Source organism: Aythya ferina, assembly GCF_964211825.1.
Source record: "Aythya ferina genome assembly, chromosome: 1".
NCBI lineage: Eukaryota > Metazoa > Chordata > Aves > Anseriformes > Anatidae > Aythya > Aythya ferina.
This window is the reverse complement of record NC_140296.1, coordinates 90,761,166-90,782,304: the sequence shown is the minus strand read 5'-3', so window position 1 is coordinate 90,782,304 and position 21,139 is coordinate 90,761,166. Positions and strand designations below refer to the sequence as shown.

The window sequence follows — 21,139 nt, the reverse complement described above, 5'->3', positions numbered from 1 at the left end:
AACGGCTGAGGTGGGAAGGGAGGCCACCTACTCCATCCCCTGCTCAAGCAGGGCCACCCAGAGCAGGCTGCCCTGGACCATGTCCAGGCAGCTTTTGGAGATGTCCAAGATTACACAACCTCCCTAGATAACCTGGGAGATTGCTCCATGACCTGCACGGCACAGAAGTGCTGCCTGGTGTTCAGATGGAGCCTCCTGTGGCTCAGTGTGGGCCCACAGACATCATCTGTCAGAAGCCATTACATGTATTGATTCAATTTTTGCTTTTGTCTAGTCAGAACGTAACCATTTGGTGTGGTTTCCCGCACATAGAAACTATCAGTACAGTGATTGTATTTTATTATTTATTTATTTATTTATTTATTTATTTATTTTCATCTTGTAGGGTAAATCTTACCCCTTCAAAGGTGCATTTCCTCCTCTGTGGAATCCTTTGGCCTACCTGGACTACAACAACCTGTGGAGGACTATGGATGAAATGGGAAAGGAGGTATGGCAGGAGGAATTGCAGCTGACCATTTCAGCTCAGCTTTGTCTCCGTGTGAAGCTGATCAGTGGGGCAGAGTGCAGATGGGACTAGGATGTAGACAGGCAAAGCTGGTCTAGCTTGAACATGCCTAGCTCTTCCCATGAACAGTATTAAAACATGTAATTTGGTATACATTGGTAGTCAGAGCACATTTATAAATGGCATCCTGGCATTCTCATTCTGAAAGCCATGCTGCTAAGCCTGTCTGCAGTCCTACCTCTCTCTTTTTTTTTTAATTTTATTTTAACGAGCATCAGGGTTTTTGCTTGTGATTTTAGCATTATGCTAAATTGAGTAAGCAGCATTTTAAGAGGCTTGTAGGCCTGTAAAATATGTCCTTCTCCACCCTCAAATTCATACCAACCATTTTAGTTTGTTACCATTAGTGCATATTTTCCATTGAGCTACAAGATTTTAAAAAGAGGTGGCTGTTACTGGCACAGATGAACAAGAGAGCTATAGAACAACCCAGAACCATTCCTCAGCACTGTGTTTTATCTTTGTAGCTCTTAACTCTAAAATTATTCTCTATTCTTATACCTAAAAATACATATATGAAAAAGAACAATCCTTAAAAGCATCTTCTGTTAAGTTCACTGTACTACCTGTCAGGAATTTGCAGGCAGAGTTATCATGTAAAGATGAGATTATGTCTGCAGTGTTGCAGATACTGAGGATAAAGCATAAATTCTGTTTGCTGCCTCTTGTGTTGCATATTTCTCTTTCATGCAGTCATTCAGCTTCTAATGTTAATTCTCTCCTTTTTTTCTTTGCTTGAACTTTTAATTCTAACCCAAAGAGGTAACTATTTCTTATGAAAATAACACATTCAGAATGAGTTATTAAAAAAATATATTAAAACACTATATCAAGGTTATTTTGACAATAGACCTAAACAACAGTCCAGACCTCTAATTTTAACCTGAAATCAACCTGTTCATTTTGTTGTCTTTTTCTTATGCCACTCATTCATTTGCTGATGAATACTATTTTATGTTACCTTAGATTCCTAATGAAGCTCCGTGGAAAGCTCCACATGCAGAAGAATGGGACAAAATGACTATGCAAGATTTCATAGACAAAATTTGCTGGACAAAGTAAGAAACTCTTTAATATGGAAGTAGATACAAAAGCTTATATTTATATACCTTAGAACTCCACGTAGACATTACTACTTGGCAAACAGGTATAATTACCACTAGGATACAGCTTTTTGAAGAAATGTGATAAGAAAATATTTTTACAGTAGAACACAACACCTATCAGCACACGCAATAGTTTCTGTTACATATCCGTAACTTTTTAGACTAATACAAAGATATAAGGAAAATGGGTTTTGTGGGAGAGGTTACTTCTGAATACTTGGGTAATACCTTCATATGTTACATATTACTATGTGTTTAAGTATTCAAGGAAAAATGCTCTGGCTACAGAAGGTTTTTGAATTATATTTTTGATGGAACAGCATACATCTATTCTGTAATGGACCAGCTGATTTTTCCGAAGTACTATAACATTTGTCTTGAAATGGCAATAAATCACTCAAACATCCATTGTTCTATTGTTTAACTGCTGCACTATATACCACCCAGGGAAACTGAGAATGCTTCCTGTTTTTATGTATACATCAAAGCAATTTTTCTTTACTTGCCATTCAAGAGCAGTTTGATTGGTTTTCTTCACACTGAAGCAAAAAAACATGAATTCAGCCTTGCTGCAAAGCAGATTGATTTCTACAGCAACAGTGTTAGAATTTCTAAGCATCAAACACCCTGCTGCAGGGAGCAGGCACAACCTTAGTGCAAAAGCCTGACAGCACCCTCTCAGAATGACACTGCCAGCGGTATTGGGGGGCATGTTTATGGTTTCAGCCAGCCTTTAGAGAGGAACATGGGCATTGCTAAAGAACAGGAGGCTCTTGTGCAAAAGCACTCAGTCTTCTGGTCATTTTGCTTTCATTTGCAACAAACGTTATAGCTGTACACAAACATTTCTCATTTATGCCACCATGCATATTCAGTGAAAGGAAATAGAAATGTATACTGTCCATCCTGCTGGCCTTTTTAACCTCTGATTTGGTAAGGAACTATGCGGGTTAGCAGAACACTGCACGTTGGTAGCTATTCAATATCCAGTAGGTCACAGGACTACAGTCATATTTTTTCAGACTCTCTGATGGAATAAGACTTGATATTTTACCTCAATATTGGCATAACTGTCAGCCTCCCTTAATTCCAAGATGCTTTTCAAATTTCATATGTGCATCTCAGCTTGATTTGCCCGGTTTGCTCAAGATGTAGATAACGTTCTGTAGAAACTTCCCACCCCAGAAGGTAGTCATCCAGAAGGGTAATCTTCTACTATTTCCTCTCATCTCTCAGGCTGTACAGATTTGCTTTTGGCTAGACTTGCATGCTGGAAATGCCCTGTTGAAATCATTCTGCCATTACTAGGTAAAACACCAGAAGAAACTGGGAAACTGAAATACTGAAAAGCAGTGGGAGAAGGCAGCAGAAACAATGAAGATTTAACCACTGCCTAGTACCTTCCGTCTATGAAATATTAATAAGTACATACACTAATTCTCCCATCTTTCAGAGCTGATCATATTTTTCAGTACGTGTTTATATAGATAAAAAATGATAAATATTTTCTGTATTATTTTTGGCTGTCAAGAATAAAGCCAGAATGAACCCATATTTTAGAAAATGAGGCAGCATTTTACTACAGCAGGGCTTTGTACGTTTTTAGCAAGGACATTAAACCCTTTTTTATGTGTAGAACTACAGCTGAGTTTGAAATATTATGTCTGAGTTATGCTTTTCTCTTTTTTTTTTTTTTTTTTTTGAAGTTCAAAGACTGAAAAAAGGAAGAAACAACTGAAAGTGAATTCTGTACTGGCTTTAGAAGTTATTGATTACCTAGTGCTTGGCATATGAAATACCTATAGGTACTCAGTCACTGTAGTTCACAATGCAGTTCAGCTGAGCATCTCCTGGTCATGTTCTCCATGTCACTCTTAAATCTTTCTCAGAGTGAGGGCAGAGGAAGTGTTTACTTTTCACAGGAGGAATATTTGCCTGAGCCTTAATTAACTGTCTTAGTTCACCTTAAAATATTGTACAGGTTTATACAATAATTTCCAGTAGAGCTGCCATTTTGCTTATTCCTGTAATGAAAGCACCAACTAGAGAACATAAAGCAGTGATTCTTCTTCAGACACAGGCCACTTTTCCACTTCTGTGTTCATCACCACTGGGTACCAGACCACCATTTAAAATACTGAGTTGTGTGACCAAAAGTATCCTTTCATTATTTATTTATTTATTTTTTTTTTGCCAAACTTATGCGTTAATCTGTATAAACTGCAACCTCACTTATGGCTTTCTACTCCTCTTCTTTCCTTGGTTTGTTCTTGCTGCAGCACCCTCCCAGAGCACAGCAGAGGAGAGAGCAGTAAGGGGTGCTGACTAACTAGAGAGTTTAGATAATTAGCTTAGATAAGATGCTTAACTTTTTTCAATGGCAAATGTTGAATAATTCATATGCTGAGTGCTTGAGGGACAGGTATTCAGGAAGTGCAAACAGAACAGCAGATCTTGAATATCACCCAGGAGCCATGGGAGGACGCATTGGTTTTGCAGTCCAGTGAAGACATCAGAGACTGCTTCCCTTAATCCTGAGTCTGGAATGATAAACTAATTTTGTATTGGTAGCATAAAAATGCTATAAGCTTTCATTGGCCTTTCTGTTTCCTGGAGCCCTAATTTGGCTGGTCTACAGCAGCACTTAATTAACATTTTTTTACAGGGTTCACTGAAAAATGTTCCATAAAAGCAATTGATATTTTTTCCTGTTTCCACTGAAATCAAGGAAGCCTTTGCCCTTATCTTCAGTGGAAGAAGAGATTGCCAAAGACAGTCTCTGCCCTACTAAAGAATGAGATTGTCACCCTTTTCCAAACTTTACATTTACTTACTTTCTTGTCTTTGCTGCAGTGCTGCCAAGAGTTTTGCAACTCTGTTTGTGAACGTGGATGTCACTTCTGAACCCCACGAGGTCTCTGCCCTCTGGTTTTTGTGGTATGTGAAGCAGTGTGGGGGGACAGCCAGGATCTTCTCAACAACCAATGGAGGGCAGGTATTGTCAGCCATCACCTTCTGCGGCTTGCAATGAACCCTTGTTTAGCTTCATTCTTCTGCTTGTTTATTTAAGTTCAGAGGGTGAACGGATACACCCATGACTTTGACCTAGTAGCACATTGGTAACTAGTTGCACGCATTTACACATTAATCAAACTCTTGCTAAACTCATGTTGAAGGCTGTTCCTGTGCTGAAGGCATTGGCCTAAGGGTCAGTAGATTTGTAACAGTTCCCGACTGTCTTCCTTTTGGGCTCTGGTTGGAATACATATTTTGTTTATTCATTTTTTAAACAAAGGAAAATATCATGTTTCCTTCTGGTATAAGGCTGAAGACAGACTTACTGCTTCAGAAATACTTCATGAGGATGGTAATGCTAGCTGCATCAGTGTGCAGAGCACTTCAAATCAATACTGGAATTGTAGCCTGGAGCTGGGTTCCTAAAGACACAAGCTTCCAAGAATTAAAACTGTAAAGATTTTAAAATCAGACTGAAGAAAATGAAGAGCCCTGCTTAAGTATAGTATTGCTCTAAAATGACTGCAAAACTGGTACCTTGGTGCTGCTTCTACATTTCAAAAAACTAAAGACTCTGTTAATGGTCTTCTACTTTAGAAATGCAAATTTTAGTGAATATGTTTGAAGTAATTATATTTTTACCAATGTAAGTTATTTAATCACAAATAAATACCCAAAGACAAAAAAAAAAAGATAAAAAAAGGTAAAAAATACAAAGATAAAAATTACAACACATAAAAATGCAGATAAACATGCATAGATACATCAGTAATTATAGATAATTTAATTGTAAATACAATGCATAAAATATTATTTGAATCCTCCGGTAAGTTGGAGGTTATTTGAGTTTAAGTTAAGTTGGATTACATACTTCAGGATATGTGATCAGTGTTGCTGATGCACACAGGTTTGTGGAATCCATTTGAAGATCACATGAGAGTGTGTTTTTTTTTTTTCTCATGAGGTTACAGATACTTCTAGTTTTGGCTGGTAGTCAGACATGCGAAGTGCAGGAGTTCACTGAAAGAGAAAATAATGTGGAGACTTTTTCCAAGACTGCTAATCTTCCTGAAGAAACTTTGTTAACAACAGAAGAATGAAGTTTGTTTTGAACCCCAAGCAAAATATTTGTCATTATATGAGCTCTGCATGCACAGCTTTGCTGATTCCTCTGTGCTGAGTCGTCATTTTGTGTCTTTCAGGAGAGAAAGTTTGTTGGAGGCTCTGGACAGATCAGTGAGAAAATAATGGAGCGCCTGGGAAGCCGAGTGAAGCTGAGGAAGCCAGTAGTCCGCATTGACCAGTCGGGTGAAAACGTCGTAGTGGAAACCTTAGATCATGAATTATATGAGGTGATGAAACCTCATACATCTAAACAACCATTTGTATTGGGACAGATAGAAAACTTTCAGTTTTTCCTTTTTGTCTTTTACAAAATCCTGTAAAAAAATGTAGCAGAGACCAAAGCGACTATGACAGAGGGTTGCGTTTTCTGACTGTTCCTGCGTAATAGCACTGACGGAACTGTAAAATGATATCTGAAAAGCAAAGTGTCTGTTGAAAGTCGTCATTCACTACCATATTTTCTTTGTGTTCAGTTACCTTCAGAATTAAAGGATAGTGGTAAGGTGAACATGATACTGTAGCTTAGTAATAAACTTCCTGTGAAAAAAGAAAAAATCAGGCTTTGCTTCCAAGTTGTAACAGAGGAGTCCAGATGGAAAGGCGACCAACGGACTCCTATAAGACAGAAAATCTCTCCACTGGATTTTTTCAAGTGCTGGGAAAAGAGCAGCTGCCCATCATTGGAACAGATGGCTGTTTACATAATGCTTGTTTGTTGTTTTAACAACCAGGATTTTGTGAGGGTTCAGTTTCGCAATTCTTGTACTAAATGCCAAAATTGCTTTAGAAGATACACCCTGCAACCTCTCCAGATGTCTGCTGAAATCATTAGAGCAATATAGTTAGGTTGACATATTTGAGAATGTCGTTGGCTTATGTATAATTTCTTCTGCAGGGCAAATATGTGATCAGTGCCATTCCCCCAGCTCTTGGTTTGAAGATTCATTTCAACCCACCTTTGCCCCCAATGAGAAACCAGCTCATCAACCGAATCCCAATGGGCTCAGTCATCAAATGCATTGTGTACTACAAGGAAACCTTCTGGAGGAAGAAGGGTATTACATTTTAATTAAAGGGAATAGTAGCAGTAGTAGCAGTTGAATAGAGAGGGAGAAAGTACATAGTAACAGAGTGGACTTTGAGTTTAGAGAATGGTGGTTCTTAGAAGGAGATTCCATATACTCCCATGCCTTTCCTTGAGAAACTTGAGGGAGAGTTTTGGAAGACTGGGAGAAGAAAAAGAAAGGGGTAGGCATGAAGGGAGAGGGCAAGGTACAGTCACGCTTGTTGCTTATTGCTTTGGTTGTTCTTTGTTGTCCTCTCCTTTTCCGTTGGAGATACCTGTTTATGAGTTTCTCCCACTCATACACTAATCTAAAGGTACAAGAAACGTATGATGGAGAGAGGTTTTATCCCATCAGCTGTCAGCCTGCAAAACCTCTGCCTTCTGACTGTGTTGGGCAGGATTCAGTTAGGTTGTCTTCCTTGTCTTCCAGTGGACATCTCCACCTGCACCCTTTATATGCTGAATACTTCCATTATGTTTCCTCAGATCTCGTTTATAACTTAGTCTCAGACAAACTGTGATGTAATAGCACCCATTTCTCTTCTGTGGTTATAATGAGTCCACACCTATTTGTCTACAAGTGTCACACACCCTTCATCTCTGTGAATGATTTTAAGAGCTCTGGATTTTGGCATATACTGGCCATTAAGTTTTGGGATGGATTGGCAAAAGGTAACTCTCATTTCCTGGTACAACCCATAGTTTGTATACTGTGCTTTGATAGCACAGTTTTTCTTCTTTTAAGAAGAATTTATTTTCTTCAAATTCTTCTTTTAAGAACAATTGCATTTTCAGAACAATTTACAAATATCTCTTCCTTTGTCTGACATAAATGTCACATATGGAAACAATTGTGCTAGAGGCACTTGAACATCTTCAGTATCTGAGAACAATCTGTTTCTCTGCAATTTCTGTGCAATCTTGCTAACTGGGTTGGAGTTTATTTTTGTATTGTGAATTCAACAATAGATTCCTTTACTGTCTTTCTGTTTTAAAGAAGAAGACAGAAGCTTTTCTGTTTCAAAAAGACTGCTAATTGTCAGCACATCTCAGATGCAAAGTTTCTCTTCAAGATAGGATCTAACACTTCTGTGAGCCAATGTGTGCTGCCTTGCAGATTGGTGAAGGTTATGTGCTAATTTTTGTCACTTGGTTAGGATCACTTTCTGTGTTTGTTTGGTTTTGTTTTGTTTCCTTCTTCTTTCTTTCATTTTCATATCTCCTTATATTAGAAACACAGAGTCAGAGAACAATATGGATTGGGAGGGACTTCTGGATGTCATCTAGTCCAATTCCTTGCTCAGAGCAGGGTACCTTTGGATCAGGTTGTTTAGGGCATTTTCCGGTCAAATTTTGAATATTTCACAGCTCACACATGTGTCCAAATACATGGATCCTAAATTCTTTTCCTCCTTGTGCTTACAGGGTATTGTGGTACCATGATGATTGAGGACGAGGATGCTGCAATTGGTTTAACACTTGATGATACTAAGCCTGATGGTAGCTTTCCTGCCATAATAGGGTAAGAGAAAAGATATCTACTTAATACCTCTTTATTTTGTCTTAGAGGCAACAACTGAAGCAGAAAACCTGCTACTTTTGAAGGAAAATCCTTTAATAAAATAACACTCCACAGATCATGTGAATCGCTTAAAACTCAGAATATTCTGATAGTTAAAGGGTTATTTCTCAGTGTATAGTGATTTTTTTTATGAAATTTTCTTTCCAAAAAATCCTCACTATGATTTAACAGGAAATTTTAAATGATGAAATTCTATTGCTTCTCTTTTTCTGCCTGTCATATTTTGCCTTGCCATGCACCAAAATATAAAAATGGAGAAACAGAATGAAATGAGAAAGAAAAAATGAGGTTAATGCACAAATTTACAGCTTTCTCTAAATATTTTGCCTCCCCAAAACTTGCAGTTCTTTAAATGAAAATTTGTTTTCTAGCATTACATTATTTTTATTAAAAAACTGCTTGATCGATCTTAGAAAGTTATTAATTTCCATGTCAATCCCAGCAAGCAATCCCAGGTTTAACCTCTTGTTATTATATGCCTGCACACACTCTTGTATAAAATTTAGGTCACTGGGACCTAATAACTTAGCTCATACAAATGAGCTCTGAACTTTAGAGTGGGTTCTTCCAGATAGTTTTTTTCCATAGTGAGTATAGCATATAATGTTACACAACAAGATAAAATGGATAGTTTGGATAGCGACCCAAGAACTAATATTAATGATTACATCATCTCATCAAAAGGTTTTGGCATTTTAAATAATGCAGGGAACATAGTAACATAATGGAAACAAATTGTTTTGTGGTCTTCTTTTTTTTACAGTTTCATTCTTGCTCGAAAGTGTAGAAGACTGACAAATCTCACAAAAGAAGAAAGGTAAGCACAAATGATAGAGATTTTATTAGACTCAAACTTCTGTTATAAACAACCAGAACAGGAAAAAGTGCCCTAATCTGAAGGAAGCTGTAACCTTGTGACTGTAGGTGGATGTGTCACTTAAAGGAAGTAGTCCTCTTATTTGCGGTGGGCTTTTTTTTTATTATTTTTTTTTTGAGAACTCTGTAAGGTCTTCATCCAAACTGGCAGCAGATGTGGCAGCCAGTCCTTGTCCAACAGATGAACTGCTCTAAGCTGCTGACTATAGATGTAGTGTAGATATCCTGCTGCCCTCACTGGGAAGGGCCAGGGTAGCCTCATCCCCGCTGCTGCCTCTCTGGCTTAATGCAACTGCACTGTGCAATTACAAAGCTTGTCAGAAGAGTTAGGTTTGTCCACTCTGCTTGATTTTGCTAGTCACCCTGGTGGGTCATTTCAGCATCTGTAATTTAGCACAACCCTTGCACTTCTGTAGCTGCTGTGAATGAGATCTCAGTATCATGAAGGGTTCAAAAAGCTGCTTCTAGCTCTCCATCCTCAGCTGCAGAAAAAAAAAAAAGCCTATCAGGCAGTGTTTTTTTTACTGTCTTGTTAAAACAAATCTGTGCATACAGTACTCCTCTTTTGTCTGTTATTAAATTAGAATTTACAAAGTAATGAGTTTTTTTTTTTTTTTTTTTTTTTTCCATCACACGGTTTCACAGTATCTGATCAAATTAAAAGCTACACATAGAGTATGGATGTAAGAAGAGCCTTATTTTGACATGGAAAAAAATGCATTTGTATTTCAAGCATGCCACAAGGAATACTGTGTCCAAGTAAACATTTTTACGGTAATAGCCAGCCTAACTAGAGAAGATGTAGTCATCTCAGATTAGCTTTGCAGGTAGTCTAGCTGTCTGTGGATAATGGGTCTAGATGGGCCTGTTAATATCCCAGGCTTTTGAAATGACAGCCAGGTACCACAGAGCTCCCTTAATTTTGGCAGGAATGGACAAGGCTCTCTTTTCCTCAGCACTCAGGCTTTGAAATAGACCCCCAGCAGGTGACTGACGATAAAAGCAGTGTAGGTATTCTGAAATCCAGCATGCCTCGCATTTTAAGCCATCATAAACACCAAATGGCATCTTACACTGTGTGTCAACATACAAGATATTACTGAGCATTTGCTGTACTTGAGAAGAGCTTCTATTTCTGTGAAATGAAGGGCTGTCCTAGCTATTTGTGAGGCACTGTTGAAGAAAGGCTACTCTTCCCTGGGCATTAAAAGTGTTAGCATGACCAGCTGACCACTGCTGCCTATGGTCAAGCTTTAAACAAAAGGATTTAGAACTCTTGTCTTTTGTGCAATAAATCTTAGAATAGGAAGGACTTCATTTTGGTAAAGAATGGACATGAAATGTGCGACGGTTGGTAGATGCACCCCGGTGCCAGGGCTGGGGGTTCCTCTCTGCCCCCTGCAATCCTGGTCACAGTCAGACAAGGCAGGAGCCTCCTGAACTGCAGCTCCTCCCCTGAACATCAGTACAAGGCTTCTTCACTGGAAACCAATCTTCAGGAGAAGACAGAGTGCAAAGCTGGGTCTTCTCCCACTGTAAGTTCAGGAAGCAAATGGTTTGTGTCATTTAGATGGGGCTTTGGTGTTTGCAAGGAGAGACTGCAGGAGCAGGGTGGACTAGCTGCCTTCCTGAGACAGTGCTCTCTTATCAGCAATAGCTGGGCTCTCCCTTTATCATGGCATGGACAATAGGGTTAGGTTTTCAGTACTGCATATGAGGAGTTGGATGTAGAGTCCATGGAAGCTATTTTAATTCCTGGCTGAACAGCAGTGGTGGGAGGGGATGGGAACTGCTTTACAGCTTAAGCCAGATCCAAAGGAGTGAAGCCCACCACTGCCTTCCAGCTGGCGTTCCCAGGCCAGGTGCCAATGACTAATTACAGTGTTTAAATTGTGCCCTACCTTTCGCAACTGTGCAACAAAGGCATCACACACAGCCTTGGCATGAAAGAACAGGGAGGAGAGATGAGTGCCTGCATGTGCACTTCATCCTCACTGCAGGGAGGAAGCACTGGGCATGGTGTCGGTCTCAACAGGATCCTACCTTGGTAGCTCCAGGCATAACACTCCGCCTATTTAGTTCTGGTGGTAATTTCACAGCTGAGTTCAAGGCCCAGAAATAAGGATTTTACTTGCTGCATATGCCATATATTCCATACGGGCATTAGCCACAAATTTATAAATATGAATTTATTTAAACTGCTCCAAGACAAAAGGTGCAGATGGTGCAGAGAGGCCACTGCATCTGCAAGGATTGCTTCTATTAAGGGGGATGTCCTCAGTGAAGGCTTATTGTTGGTACAATTTAGTCCTTTGGAAACTGCTTTTCTGTGTGCATTGTTCTTGTTTTCTTTCAAGTAATATCTCGTTATTGAAAAATAATTCCTTCCAGGGTTGAAGTTTCTTTGTAGTCTGAAGATGCCCTTGACCTGAAGCTTAATATTTTCTTTTACACAACTATCTTAAACTAACTTTATGCGTGTTTGCAACATAGTTGGCAAACAGCAGAGGGCTTGCAGTGTCTTGGAGCCCTGCTTGTGTCCATACATGAGAATCCCTACCAGTTTCTGCTGTGCCATTTCCAGGCTCCCTGGAGGGTCTGCAACCCACACGTGGAAAAGGGGCAGGGCACAGGCAGACCTGGAGGGATGCTCCTCATCCCTGTCATGGTGCTGGGAGGAGCAGAAGCAGATGGGTCCCAAGGTGATGCTCACTTTGCCATGAAGCCCTGTGGTGTTACTGAGCTGCCTTGAAAGCAGTAGCTGGTGAGCATTTGTGAGGGGCAGTGGGCAGACCCTGGCAGGGGGCTTTGCTGTTAAAATGGCTTCATTTGGTTCAGATGCTGTGGGGGTGCTGGCGCTCTGCAGGGCAAGGTGGTCACTTCACTTGGGGAGAGACAGAGGTGGAGGAAATGGGCCCTTCCATTATGGTTGTTGCTGGATCCCTGCCAACCCCTGACTGCAGAGAGATGTTCATAGTTAGATCCCGCAGCTCTCTGAGCCCCCTAGCCAATTTATGTGTCACCACACATTTCTGCTTCTGTCCTGGGGCTACAGGAAGGGGCTGCTTCCCTTCAACGCTGCCGCTGGGCCTGTCACGTGCCAGCAACAACACCACGCCAGGCCCACAGCTCTTCCCAAACAGCAGCAGCCTCCGTGTTTGCTGCTCCAGCCCCAGCCTGCACAGAAGGACACCTTCATTAAGGGCCTTCAGACCTTCCTATTCTTTTTCTCATCTTCTTTCCATAGCATTCTTTGAGCTCAGCTGCTTATGGGTATAGCTGGGCTGTGTTGTATGTCAGCATAAATATGGTTTCCTCATAGGCTTATAGAGCTGGAAGTACGGTCCCTGCAGAGCTGGGACTGCTGTATTGCTGTCCCTTGTGCCCAGCATGGCCCTCTGTGGAGGGCAGAATTTGCTTCCAGAAGTAAACCAAATAAATGTCTTTCCAGTGTTGTGTTTGTGTGTTTGCTTGGTTTTCATAATTGTTCATCATTATTTCATCTTGATCTTCTATTTGGAAATTGGTGTGGTACAACTAGCAGTAAGACCCAAAAGCTCGTAGGAATGAACTTCATTGCACTTGGGGCTTACTACAGCATGAAGTATATTCATGGATTTATAGACTCATAAACTAAAACAGGAGGAGATTTTATAGATACAGAAATAAAGTACTGATTCTCTGAGCCTCAGGCTACCAATACCTGCATCGTTGTAGGAACAAATTATAATTTAGACTATGTGCCAAGACCAAAAAAAAAGTGCGACGTCTTCCTTATTTTCCTGACAGTTTAGAGAATCTTTGTGCAGTATATGAACTTGGTCTGCTAGAGATGTCTTAAAGGAACTGCTTGCATAACTGCTGGTGAAACTGGCACTTACGCAGCATAGAAGTTTGACTGAAAGATCTCTGAAGTCATCTGCTCCAGAGTCTGAACAATTAGATCCTCAAAAGCTGGAACCTCAAGTTTGAGCAGATACTAATGCTTGTTCTCTTGAAACTGGAACATTAGAGGCAGTGTATTTTCTCTTTCCTTACACATAGGTCTTCTGTTGCTTTTCTCTTGCAGGAAGACGAGGCTGTGTGAGCTCTATGCAAAGGTTCTGGGATCAGAGGAAGCTTTACATGTAAGCACACAGTCTAAATCATGGTGTCTCTCATCAGTTGTGTTACAGAGGCAAAGGGGAGAAAGAAACTGGAATGCAGAAGTGCTCTGGCACAGCACTATGTAGCATTTTGCTAGAGAAGTACCTGCTCCTCTGGAGTGGAGAGAACGTTACAGCAAGCCTTGCTTTGTATTCGACGGTGAAGATAAGAAAGAGCTTATGAACCTGTTAAAAAGGCAAATCTGTCCTCATTCTCTGCCTTGATGAGGGTGGCATTCATTATGGTTACCACCATAAATCTCAACTGTTTCAAAATTCTCTCATAGTCCATATTGAACATAATGTTTCTTCTGTCTTAGCAGTTGCTAAGATCCATTGCTGCATCTGTTTTTCTTTTTGACTTTCCCTTGTCTTCTCTTCCCTGTAATGGTAAATAACTGATAGGATTTGTGTGAACTCACACTTAGATTGTGTGATCAAAGCCCTATATCGTTTAAGGGAAATTCTATGTGAGTTAAATGTTATAGACACCAATCTCAAGATTGCATCATTTTAAACACAATGATAATTGTACACAGAACCATGCAAGCACCATGTCACATTTTCAACAGTATGTGTTTGTATCCTGTGCATATATTACAAGTATTACACCTGTTTACAGCAGAGGTTAATTTTTCTTTGCATGGCCCAAAGCATAAATTTGTGCTCAAAGTGTAAATTTACATTGACAGATTAAGAGGATTATGTTCTACAGTGCCCAGATTAGCTTTAAAATAAATAAATAAATAAATAAAAACATCAGCTAGCAGTGTCTAAAATTAAGGTTTATTTTATTGTTTCCGATCTGTGCTGCATTAAGAGACTTGTTAAATGTGCTCATTATGTCAGGCATTGTCATGCAACAAATCATAAACTGTTCTTCACTGCTGTCTCCTCAGTTCTTTTATTAGCTTCCTTAGGACTTTGTCCTTTCCTTGAGTGAATTAATGTCTGTTTTACAGCCAGTACATTATGAAGAGAAGAACTGGTGTGAAGAGCAGTATTCTGGAGGATGCTACACAGCCTACTTCCCACCAGGCATAATGACTCAGTATGGAAGGTATGGTGTCTATTTATAGTGGATTTCAGAGTAGCAAGATAAGACCAAGTTAATAAATAATCTCAGAAAGGGTCATAAATCCTCTGTCATTCTGTTGGCTTTATACCTTTGAGATTGCTAGAGAATATTTTAAACAGATATTATAACCTTCCACTTGTCTCAGTTGGGCTTTATGATGGATGAGTACAGTATCATTAGGGTTCTTTTTTTTTTCTTTTTTTTTTTTTTTTTCCTTTTTGTTATTTCATGAATACAACTTAGTAGGCTTTTGGAAAGGAACTGGGAAGTTTTCATAATCTGTTTACAAAACAACCTTTGGGTATTTGAGATCAGTGTTACCATTTCCAGCACATCTTTAACTGGTGTTTTGTAAATACTGGTGGAGAGTTAATTCCTGTCAACATTGACAGTCAAGTGATTTCTTTGGCCTGTTCTTTTAGCAGACAAGGCTTAATACAGCAATCAGTGTGCCATTGTTTACAGTCCTCTCAGGCATAAATTTTTGCATGGAAATAAGATTTACCAAGAAGAAAAAGACTTACTGCTCAGACCAGTGATTGGCTTTCAGATATGTATTTTGTAATGCCTACTTGAAATACAAGTTTTCACAATTCAAAACGAATTTAGATCAATAAAACAGTTGTAATGAAGAATATATGGAGGCCTTAGTTTTTAAGGTAATTTTAATGACACTAATTGTGAATGCTCAAAAAAAAAAAGCTTTTTTTTTTTTTTTGGTTGTTGCTTAGATATTATGGGTATATGTTTTAGAATATTTTTACATTTAGAATGTATATATCTAGAATGTTTCACTGAAAAGTATGAAGAACGAGTAATACCTAGCACCGGTATTTAAGACACTGGCTAAAGTCTTGAGATATAAAAAGTCTCCTCTCAACCTAATTGTCTTTTACACCTACATGAACATTAAATTCACATCCAGAAATAGCACTGCAAGAAGTGCAGTGTAAATGTTTAGAAAATACCAACACTGTTGCACTTACTGTAAGAAATGCAATGTAATGCAGACAGCCTACCCATCCATCTCAACTCATCCAAAGTTAATATCTTTAAGTACCCATTGTTATTTTAAAAACTTCTATTCCAGTGTTCACCCAAGGATTTAATTTTCTTTCCTGATCTGGCTGACATGACTTATTGCTTCTTCCCCCTTAAGGATTCTTCGGCAGCCCATTGGCAGGATCTACTTTGCTGGCACAGAGACAGCCACAGAGTGGAGCGGATACATGGAGGGGGCCATACAGGCTGGAGAAAGAGCAGCCAGAGAGGTACAGGCGCAAACCCAAAGCAGGCAACACTGTCAAATATCTGATGGAAAATGAAAGATCTTCTTCTGGTTGGAGGCAAAATGAGACCTTCGTGTTGACATCTTCAGGCATTCTGGAAAAGGGTGAAGGGTGAAGAACCCTTAGACTTGGAGTGCTTAGGAGGAACTCTGTCCATTTGATCAAACTCTATTCTATTTCCAGCAACAAAATCCATTATTCTTCTTTAACAGAAATCCAAGATTCTCATCTAGTTATCATTCCCTCAGATGGGCACTTCATGTTAGTCACCATACTGAGAGATCACGGCTGTTAGCCTCACTGGGAACAGTTCAGTTCTGCAGGTTTGCAGACCAAGCCAGTCCCTTCAACTGTTTACAACATCGGCATTTATGTAGTGAAATACCATCAATATAACCTTACATATAGTCCTTAAGCCAGAATTTAAATACTTCACTTCTGAAAAAAAGCCAATTCCTCAAATATTTTAATAAACATTAGGTGTGTAGAGCAGCAAAAGGAATTTCATCTTTGTTTAATGAGGTGAAGGGGACCTTATGGCTAAAAACTACCATCAAGACAGGGATCATCTGTCCCTAAACTGTCCCATTTGTGAAGGTTATACCTGTTCTTGGAAAAAAATGTTCTTGAAAATCTCCAGAGGTAGTGCTTTATGACCTCTCTGATATAAGAATATACATTGCAGCACAATCTTCATGGATGTCACCAGGGAATTTGGCAAGTGAGCTTGACTGGTAAAAATACATTATCTTTCTTTCCCTCACTTGCTAGTGGAGAGAAAATATGTGTAAAATCCAGTACAGAGACGTTTCTCACTCTCTTTTATTGAAAAGTTGATAATTGTTCCTGAATCTTGTCTAGAATAAAAGCCCATTGTAAATGATGGCAGATCTTTTTAAATCTTCTAGTGGAATAGGAGAAACTTTTATATCACCACCTCCATTTTATTTTACTATAGAAGTTCATCTTTCTGTCTTTCATTACTGTCATTTCAGATAATTTGCTTTCCCACTCATCTCTGGTGTGTTTGGTGCTATAAATGGTCAGTTTTCCATTGTGAAGGTTTCCTTTTTAATCTTGCTTTTCTCTGGCTGAAAGTGGTGGTCTGTCATTACGCACAGGATTCTACATCCTACATCATGGTAAAACTTGGAAAACAAACCACTACTGGATATATTGGTTGCTCTTGTAGTAGCTGGTTTATGCATACCTCTCTTTGCCATGAGTGGATACTTAACTCTTAGTTGTATTCATATTACCCTATTCACATGAGACTAGTCAAATTCTGATATCACATGGAACAATTAAACATAGAAAGCTTTTTCTGTTACTGTTTCTATTTTCTTCTAGGAGCAGTGTCTTCTTAAATATCAAGTCTCTCTGGAAATGTGTTGTACAAAGATTGCATTTTCTTTAAAGTTTGGATACAGAAAGATTTATATGCTGAATTGTTATCTTAATCATGCTATTTTAAAACAAAAATTGAAAACAAGGCCTTTTCCCTTTCAAAAAATGAGTGGTGCTTACTAGAAAATTTTATTTATTTTCAGATACTGTTTGCTATGAGGAAAATCCCAGAAAGTGAAATTTGGAAGCCAGAACCTGAGTCAATTGTAAGTTTTTCTGTTAAGTGGATTACTATCTTTTCTGTGGTGTTGTCGATGAGTTAAAATTATTTATTTATTTATTTTAAATTATTTAAATTAAAATAATCTTTTTCTTACTTAGCAAAACTATCCATCCCTAAACAAACAGGAACATAACAGAAACCAAGAGAGGGTACCAATGTGACAACTCTGTAACATGGGATTAGAAAGAATTGCACTTTTAAACTAGGCTATGAATCCTTTTCATGTATCTCTTCCTATTCCTCTTAACTGAGTAGAAAACTTTGATGCCCTGTACTTCTTGGTAACACGAACTGCTTCAACCCAGTTCTTTCTCTGCTCAAGAATCTTTTGATTAACATTCTGCCTCTCACTGTGGAGATGTTATGATGGTAATGCTTGCTCTCTCCACAGGATGTTCCAGCTTTGCCCATCACTACAACCTTTTGGGAGAGGAACTTGCCATCTGTGCCAGGACTGCTAAAGCTGATTGGATTTTCCACTGTATTCACCTCTGTGGCTGTGGCAGGGTTATTTGCTTACAAAAAAGGACTTCTAGTTCGAAACTGAAAAAGGTGCCAACACAAAGCCTCACAGTTTTGTTTTTGTCAGAGGTTTTTTTGGCATGTACTTCCCTATCTCCAAAAACAGATCAGGACTGGGGAAGAGGAGAAAAGAGTAGAGAGAAGACATTAGAGTGGAGAGATAAATGGAGATCCATATTCAAAGGATTCATATCCTTTGAATCCAGGCCTCCTTCTATCAGTAACTTTTTTTGTTGTTGAATTTCTAGGAAACCCTGCCAAGAATTATCACCTTGAGATTTTTATCCAGATTTCAGAACACAGGTGACAAAATGCCTCAATAAAGCCTGTTCTAATGAGTTTTCCAGTGTTTTTTACACTTCTGAACCAGGCCCTGAACTCCAAGTCTTCTTAGTACTTCATACCTAGCTGGAAACAAAGCATTTCTGCCCTCATGTGTGACTGAAAAAAGAAATTTAACTTAAAGTGTAATTGATTAGTTCACACAAATTGCTGCTAAGGACCTTTTTAATGATTTTTTTTTTTCTCTCCCAGATGTCCAGAGCCCAGGCAGCACTTAGAGAACAAGTCAGGCTACCACCTGAAATGGCCATAGGTTGTTAGTATTTCCAATGGCATATTTGTCATTGCAAGTCACATCTGTCATTTGTCAGTGAGTTAAAAGACAACATTTTTACTGTCTCTGACAAAGGAGTTGCAATTCAGGCTCCCTGGCTATGTTCACACTGCCTGGAATGGCAGACCTCATGTCTCCGAGTTCGTTCTTGTGAGGGATCAGGTCTTCACAGCCAGCAGGCTACAGAGGACAGCCAGTATGTAGAGCAGCATGGCTGGCCAGGCTGTTGGGCCTGAGTGTGAACTGGGAACTTTGTGTAAATGTGATGATACAGATAAAGACTTCTGAATTTTTGTCATCTTCTCTGACATCTCTTTGCCTCCAGGGTTCACCTTTAGATCCCTAAAGGGAGCTGTAAGATAACAAGTGAACAAATTAACCTCTGCTTATCCCAGGAAGCTGTAGAGCTGCCCATACAAACTGTTTTACACCATTTTCTTATCTTCTTCCTTTCTTTTATCTGCTTATGTTTATACTTTGAACACCTTGAGGGTGTCTGTTGCCTAGTAGGGCACAACAGGCTTGGAAATGTACCTTTAGCATAGTAAATAATACCCTTATCTGTCTCTCAACGCTTACTTCATGCTGAACACAGCTCAGCTGATTCAGAGCTCCAGTCTCTCCTAACAACCATATTGATGTGATTAGCACTGCCACTTCTGCCTGCTGTGTGGTGTTGTACTGACTGTGCACTTTTGGTGACTAATCAAGGATCTTAATAATGAAGAGATCAAAGGTAACTGGGGATAGGAGACTCACATACCAGTGCTTCTGCCCTCCCTAGTTCAGAACCTTTCAAACAACGTTAACCAGAAAAAAAAAAAAAAAAAAAAAAAAAAAAAGGAGGGGGGAGAGGGCAGAGAGCAGAAACACATACACACACAAAAACAGCAGCCAAAAAAAAAAACACCAAACCACCCATACCGTAGGTGCCCAGCTGTCAACTAGGTATTTCTGCTGTTTAACATCTGTGCAGCACAAAAAAAGGAAGTCACAGGTGTAACTGGGAACAGGATGAGGCCCAGTGCACGTGGTTTGAGGAAAGTTACCTGGATGGAATTTTTTGGACCCCGTTTGCTACACTTCTGTCTTCAACCAGCTGTGATTTATATGTAAAAAATAGCATTTCAGTAAAAAGGTGTGGAGGGAAATATAATAAGTATAGGGGTGAGCAGACAGCAGAGGAACTTTACCATCAGTCTCATGCAGACTTTCTGGGCTAGCATCTGATCTCCTTGCTTGTGCTGAGTAGTACTTTACTCTCCAAATAGTCCCATGGAAATCCACCCAACTGCCTATAAAGTTGTAATATTTGTGAGCAGCGCATCAGTTTCTGGCCCTTAGGTTTCATTCTTTTTAACTTGATGTGCCAGTTAAAAATCTTCTTGTAGCAGCAGCTTGGATTTTATCACAAATGAATATTCTCATAACAGCCTTTTAAAATGCATGGGGGAACTTTTCAGACATAAAGATCTTTAAGTCAGAAGAACAGTGCAGCACTGTACATATGGCCTTTCTCATTGTATCACATTGAGCACTAATTGGCCGGGACATTTGCCTACCACAGAGTGCTTCTACGTGGGCTTTTTTTCTCCGTGATTTATTTACTAAATGAATTAAAAACCCAGAGCTGAACGGGAACTCTGTGAGTTCTGAGCTTTTGCAACTCAGACAATTCTCAGGCTGAAGATGAGTGTAGGAGCCTAAATTTGGGAAGGGATTCTTGAAGTCTTGCTCCGGTATTTCTAAGTGTTAGACAGTTAATGAATACTTAACATATAAAGTACAGCTGCCTTTGCAAATAATTTCCCTGCCAACAGTGGTTGGAATTCAAGTCCCACTTCTGCCCCAGAAATACTCTGCAGGTCTGGAAAGGGTAGCAAATCCATGAGACTGAAGAGGATAAATTTGTTTTGTTCATGTCCAAAAGGTATCTTCTTTTTTGCTCCTGAATCTGACAGAGTGTTTTCCTAGTCTAACAATAAAAAGCTGCATGTCATAGGAACAGAAAATGCAAGGAAAAGAAGAATTTAGGTGTAGTTAGAACTGGATTGAATCATAACAACATGAGGTTGTTATGATTTATGTTATGTTATGTTTTATGAGGTTGGTCTTCCTTTTTTTTTTTTTTAATGAGTGTATAGCTATAAGCCTTTCTTGTTTTTAGTTTCAAAATGAAACAAAAATGGAAAGAGGAAAAAAAAAAACAAAACATTTTTCAAGTTATTTTGCCACTACTAAATGTAGGGGTGACATGGAATCCCAAATTAAATTTGGATTCCCTGAGGTTTCTAACCTATACTTATGGAGCTAAGAGATCTGAATTGCAACATTTGTATTAGCACTCAGAAGTCTTTGACTTCTTCATTCCAGAGTACCTAAGTGTTAGGATTGGTCTCTTTGTCTCCACAGCCACATCTCTACATTGTGCTGTGGAGCTTGTGACCATGGTGTGATTAAAAATATATATGTTTGCTATTGTTTTCTCAACATCTTCTAAACAAAATGAGTATGTGGCATG

General features: G+C 39.2%; 1 protein-coding gene across 1 annotated transcript in view; it reads left to right on the top strand.

Annotated features, from left to right (window-relative positions):
• The window catches only part of LOC311444187 (amine oxidase [flavin-containing] B-like), a 49,217-nt gene extending 30,880 nt beyond the window's left edge, over positions 1-18,337 (top strand). The window contains exons 4-15 of the mRNA XM_084535159.1: positions 386-490; positions 1,535-1,626; positions 4,528-4,669; positions 5,892-6,041; positions 6,710-6,869; positions 8,306-8,402; positions 9,226-9,279; positions 13,408-13,465; positions 14,446-14,543; positions 15,721-15,832; positions 17,401-17,463; positions 17,872-18,337. Of these exons, the coding sequence (XP_084391285.1) occupies positions 386-490; positions 1,535-1,626; positions 4,528-4,669; positions 5,892-6,041; positions 6,710-6,869; positions 8,306-8,402; positions 9,226-9,279; positions 13,408-13,465; positions 14,446-14,543; positions 15,721-15,832; positions 17,401-17,463; positions 17,872-18,027 (1,287 nt within the window). The 3' untranslated portion in view covers positions 18,028-18,337. The remainder of the gene's footprint in view (positions 1-385; positions 491-1,534; positions 1,627-4,527; positions 4,670-5,891; positions 6,042-6,709; positions 6,870-8,305; positions 8,403-9,225; positions 9,280-13,407; positions 13,466-14,445; positions 14,544-15,720; positions 15,833-17,400; positions 17,464-17,871) is intronic.
• Positions 18,338-21,139: the final 2,802 nt, after the last annotated feature.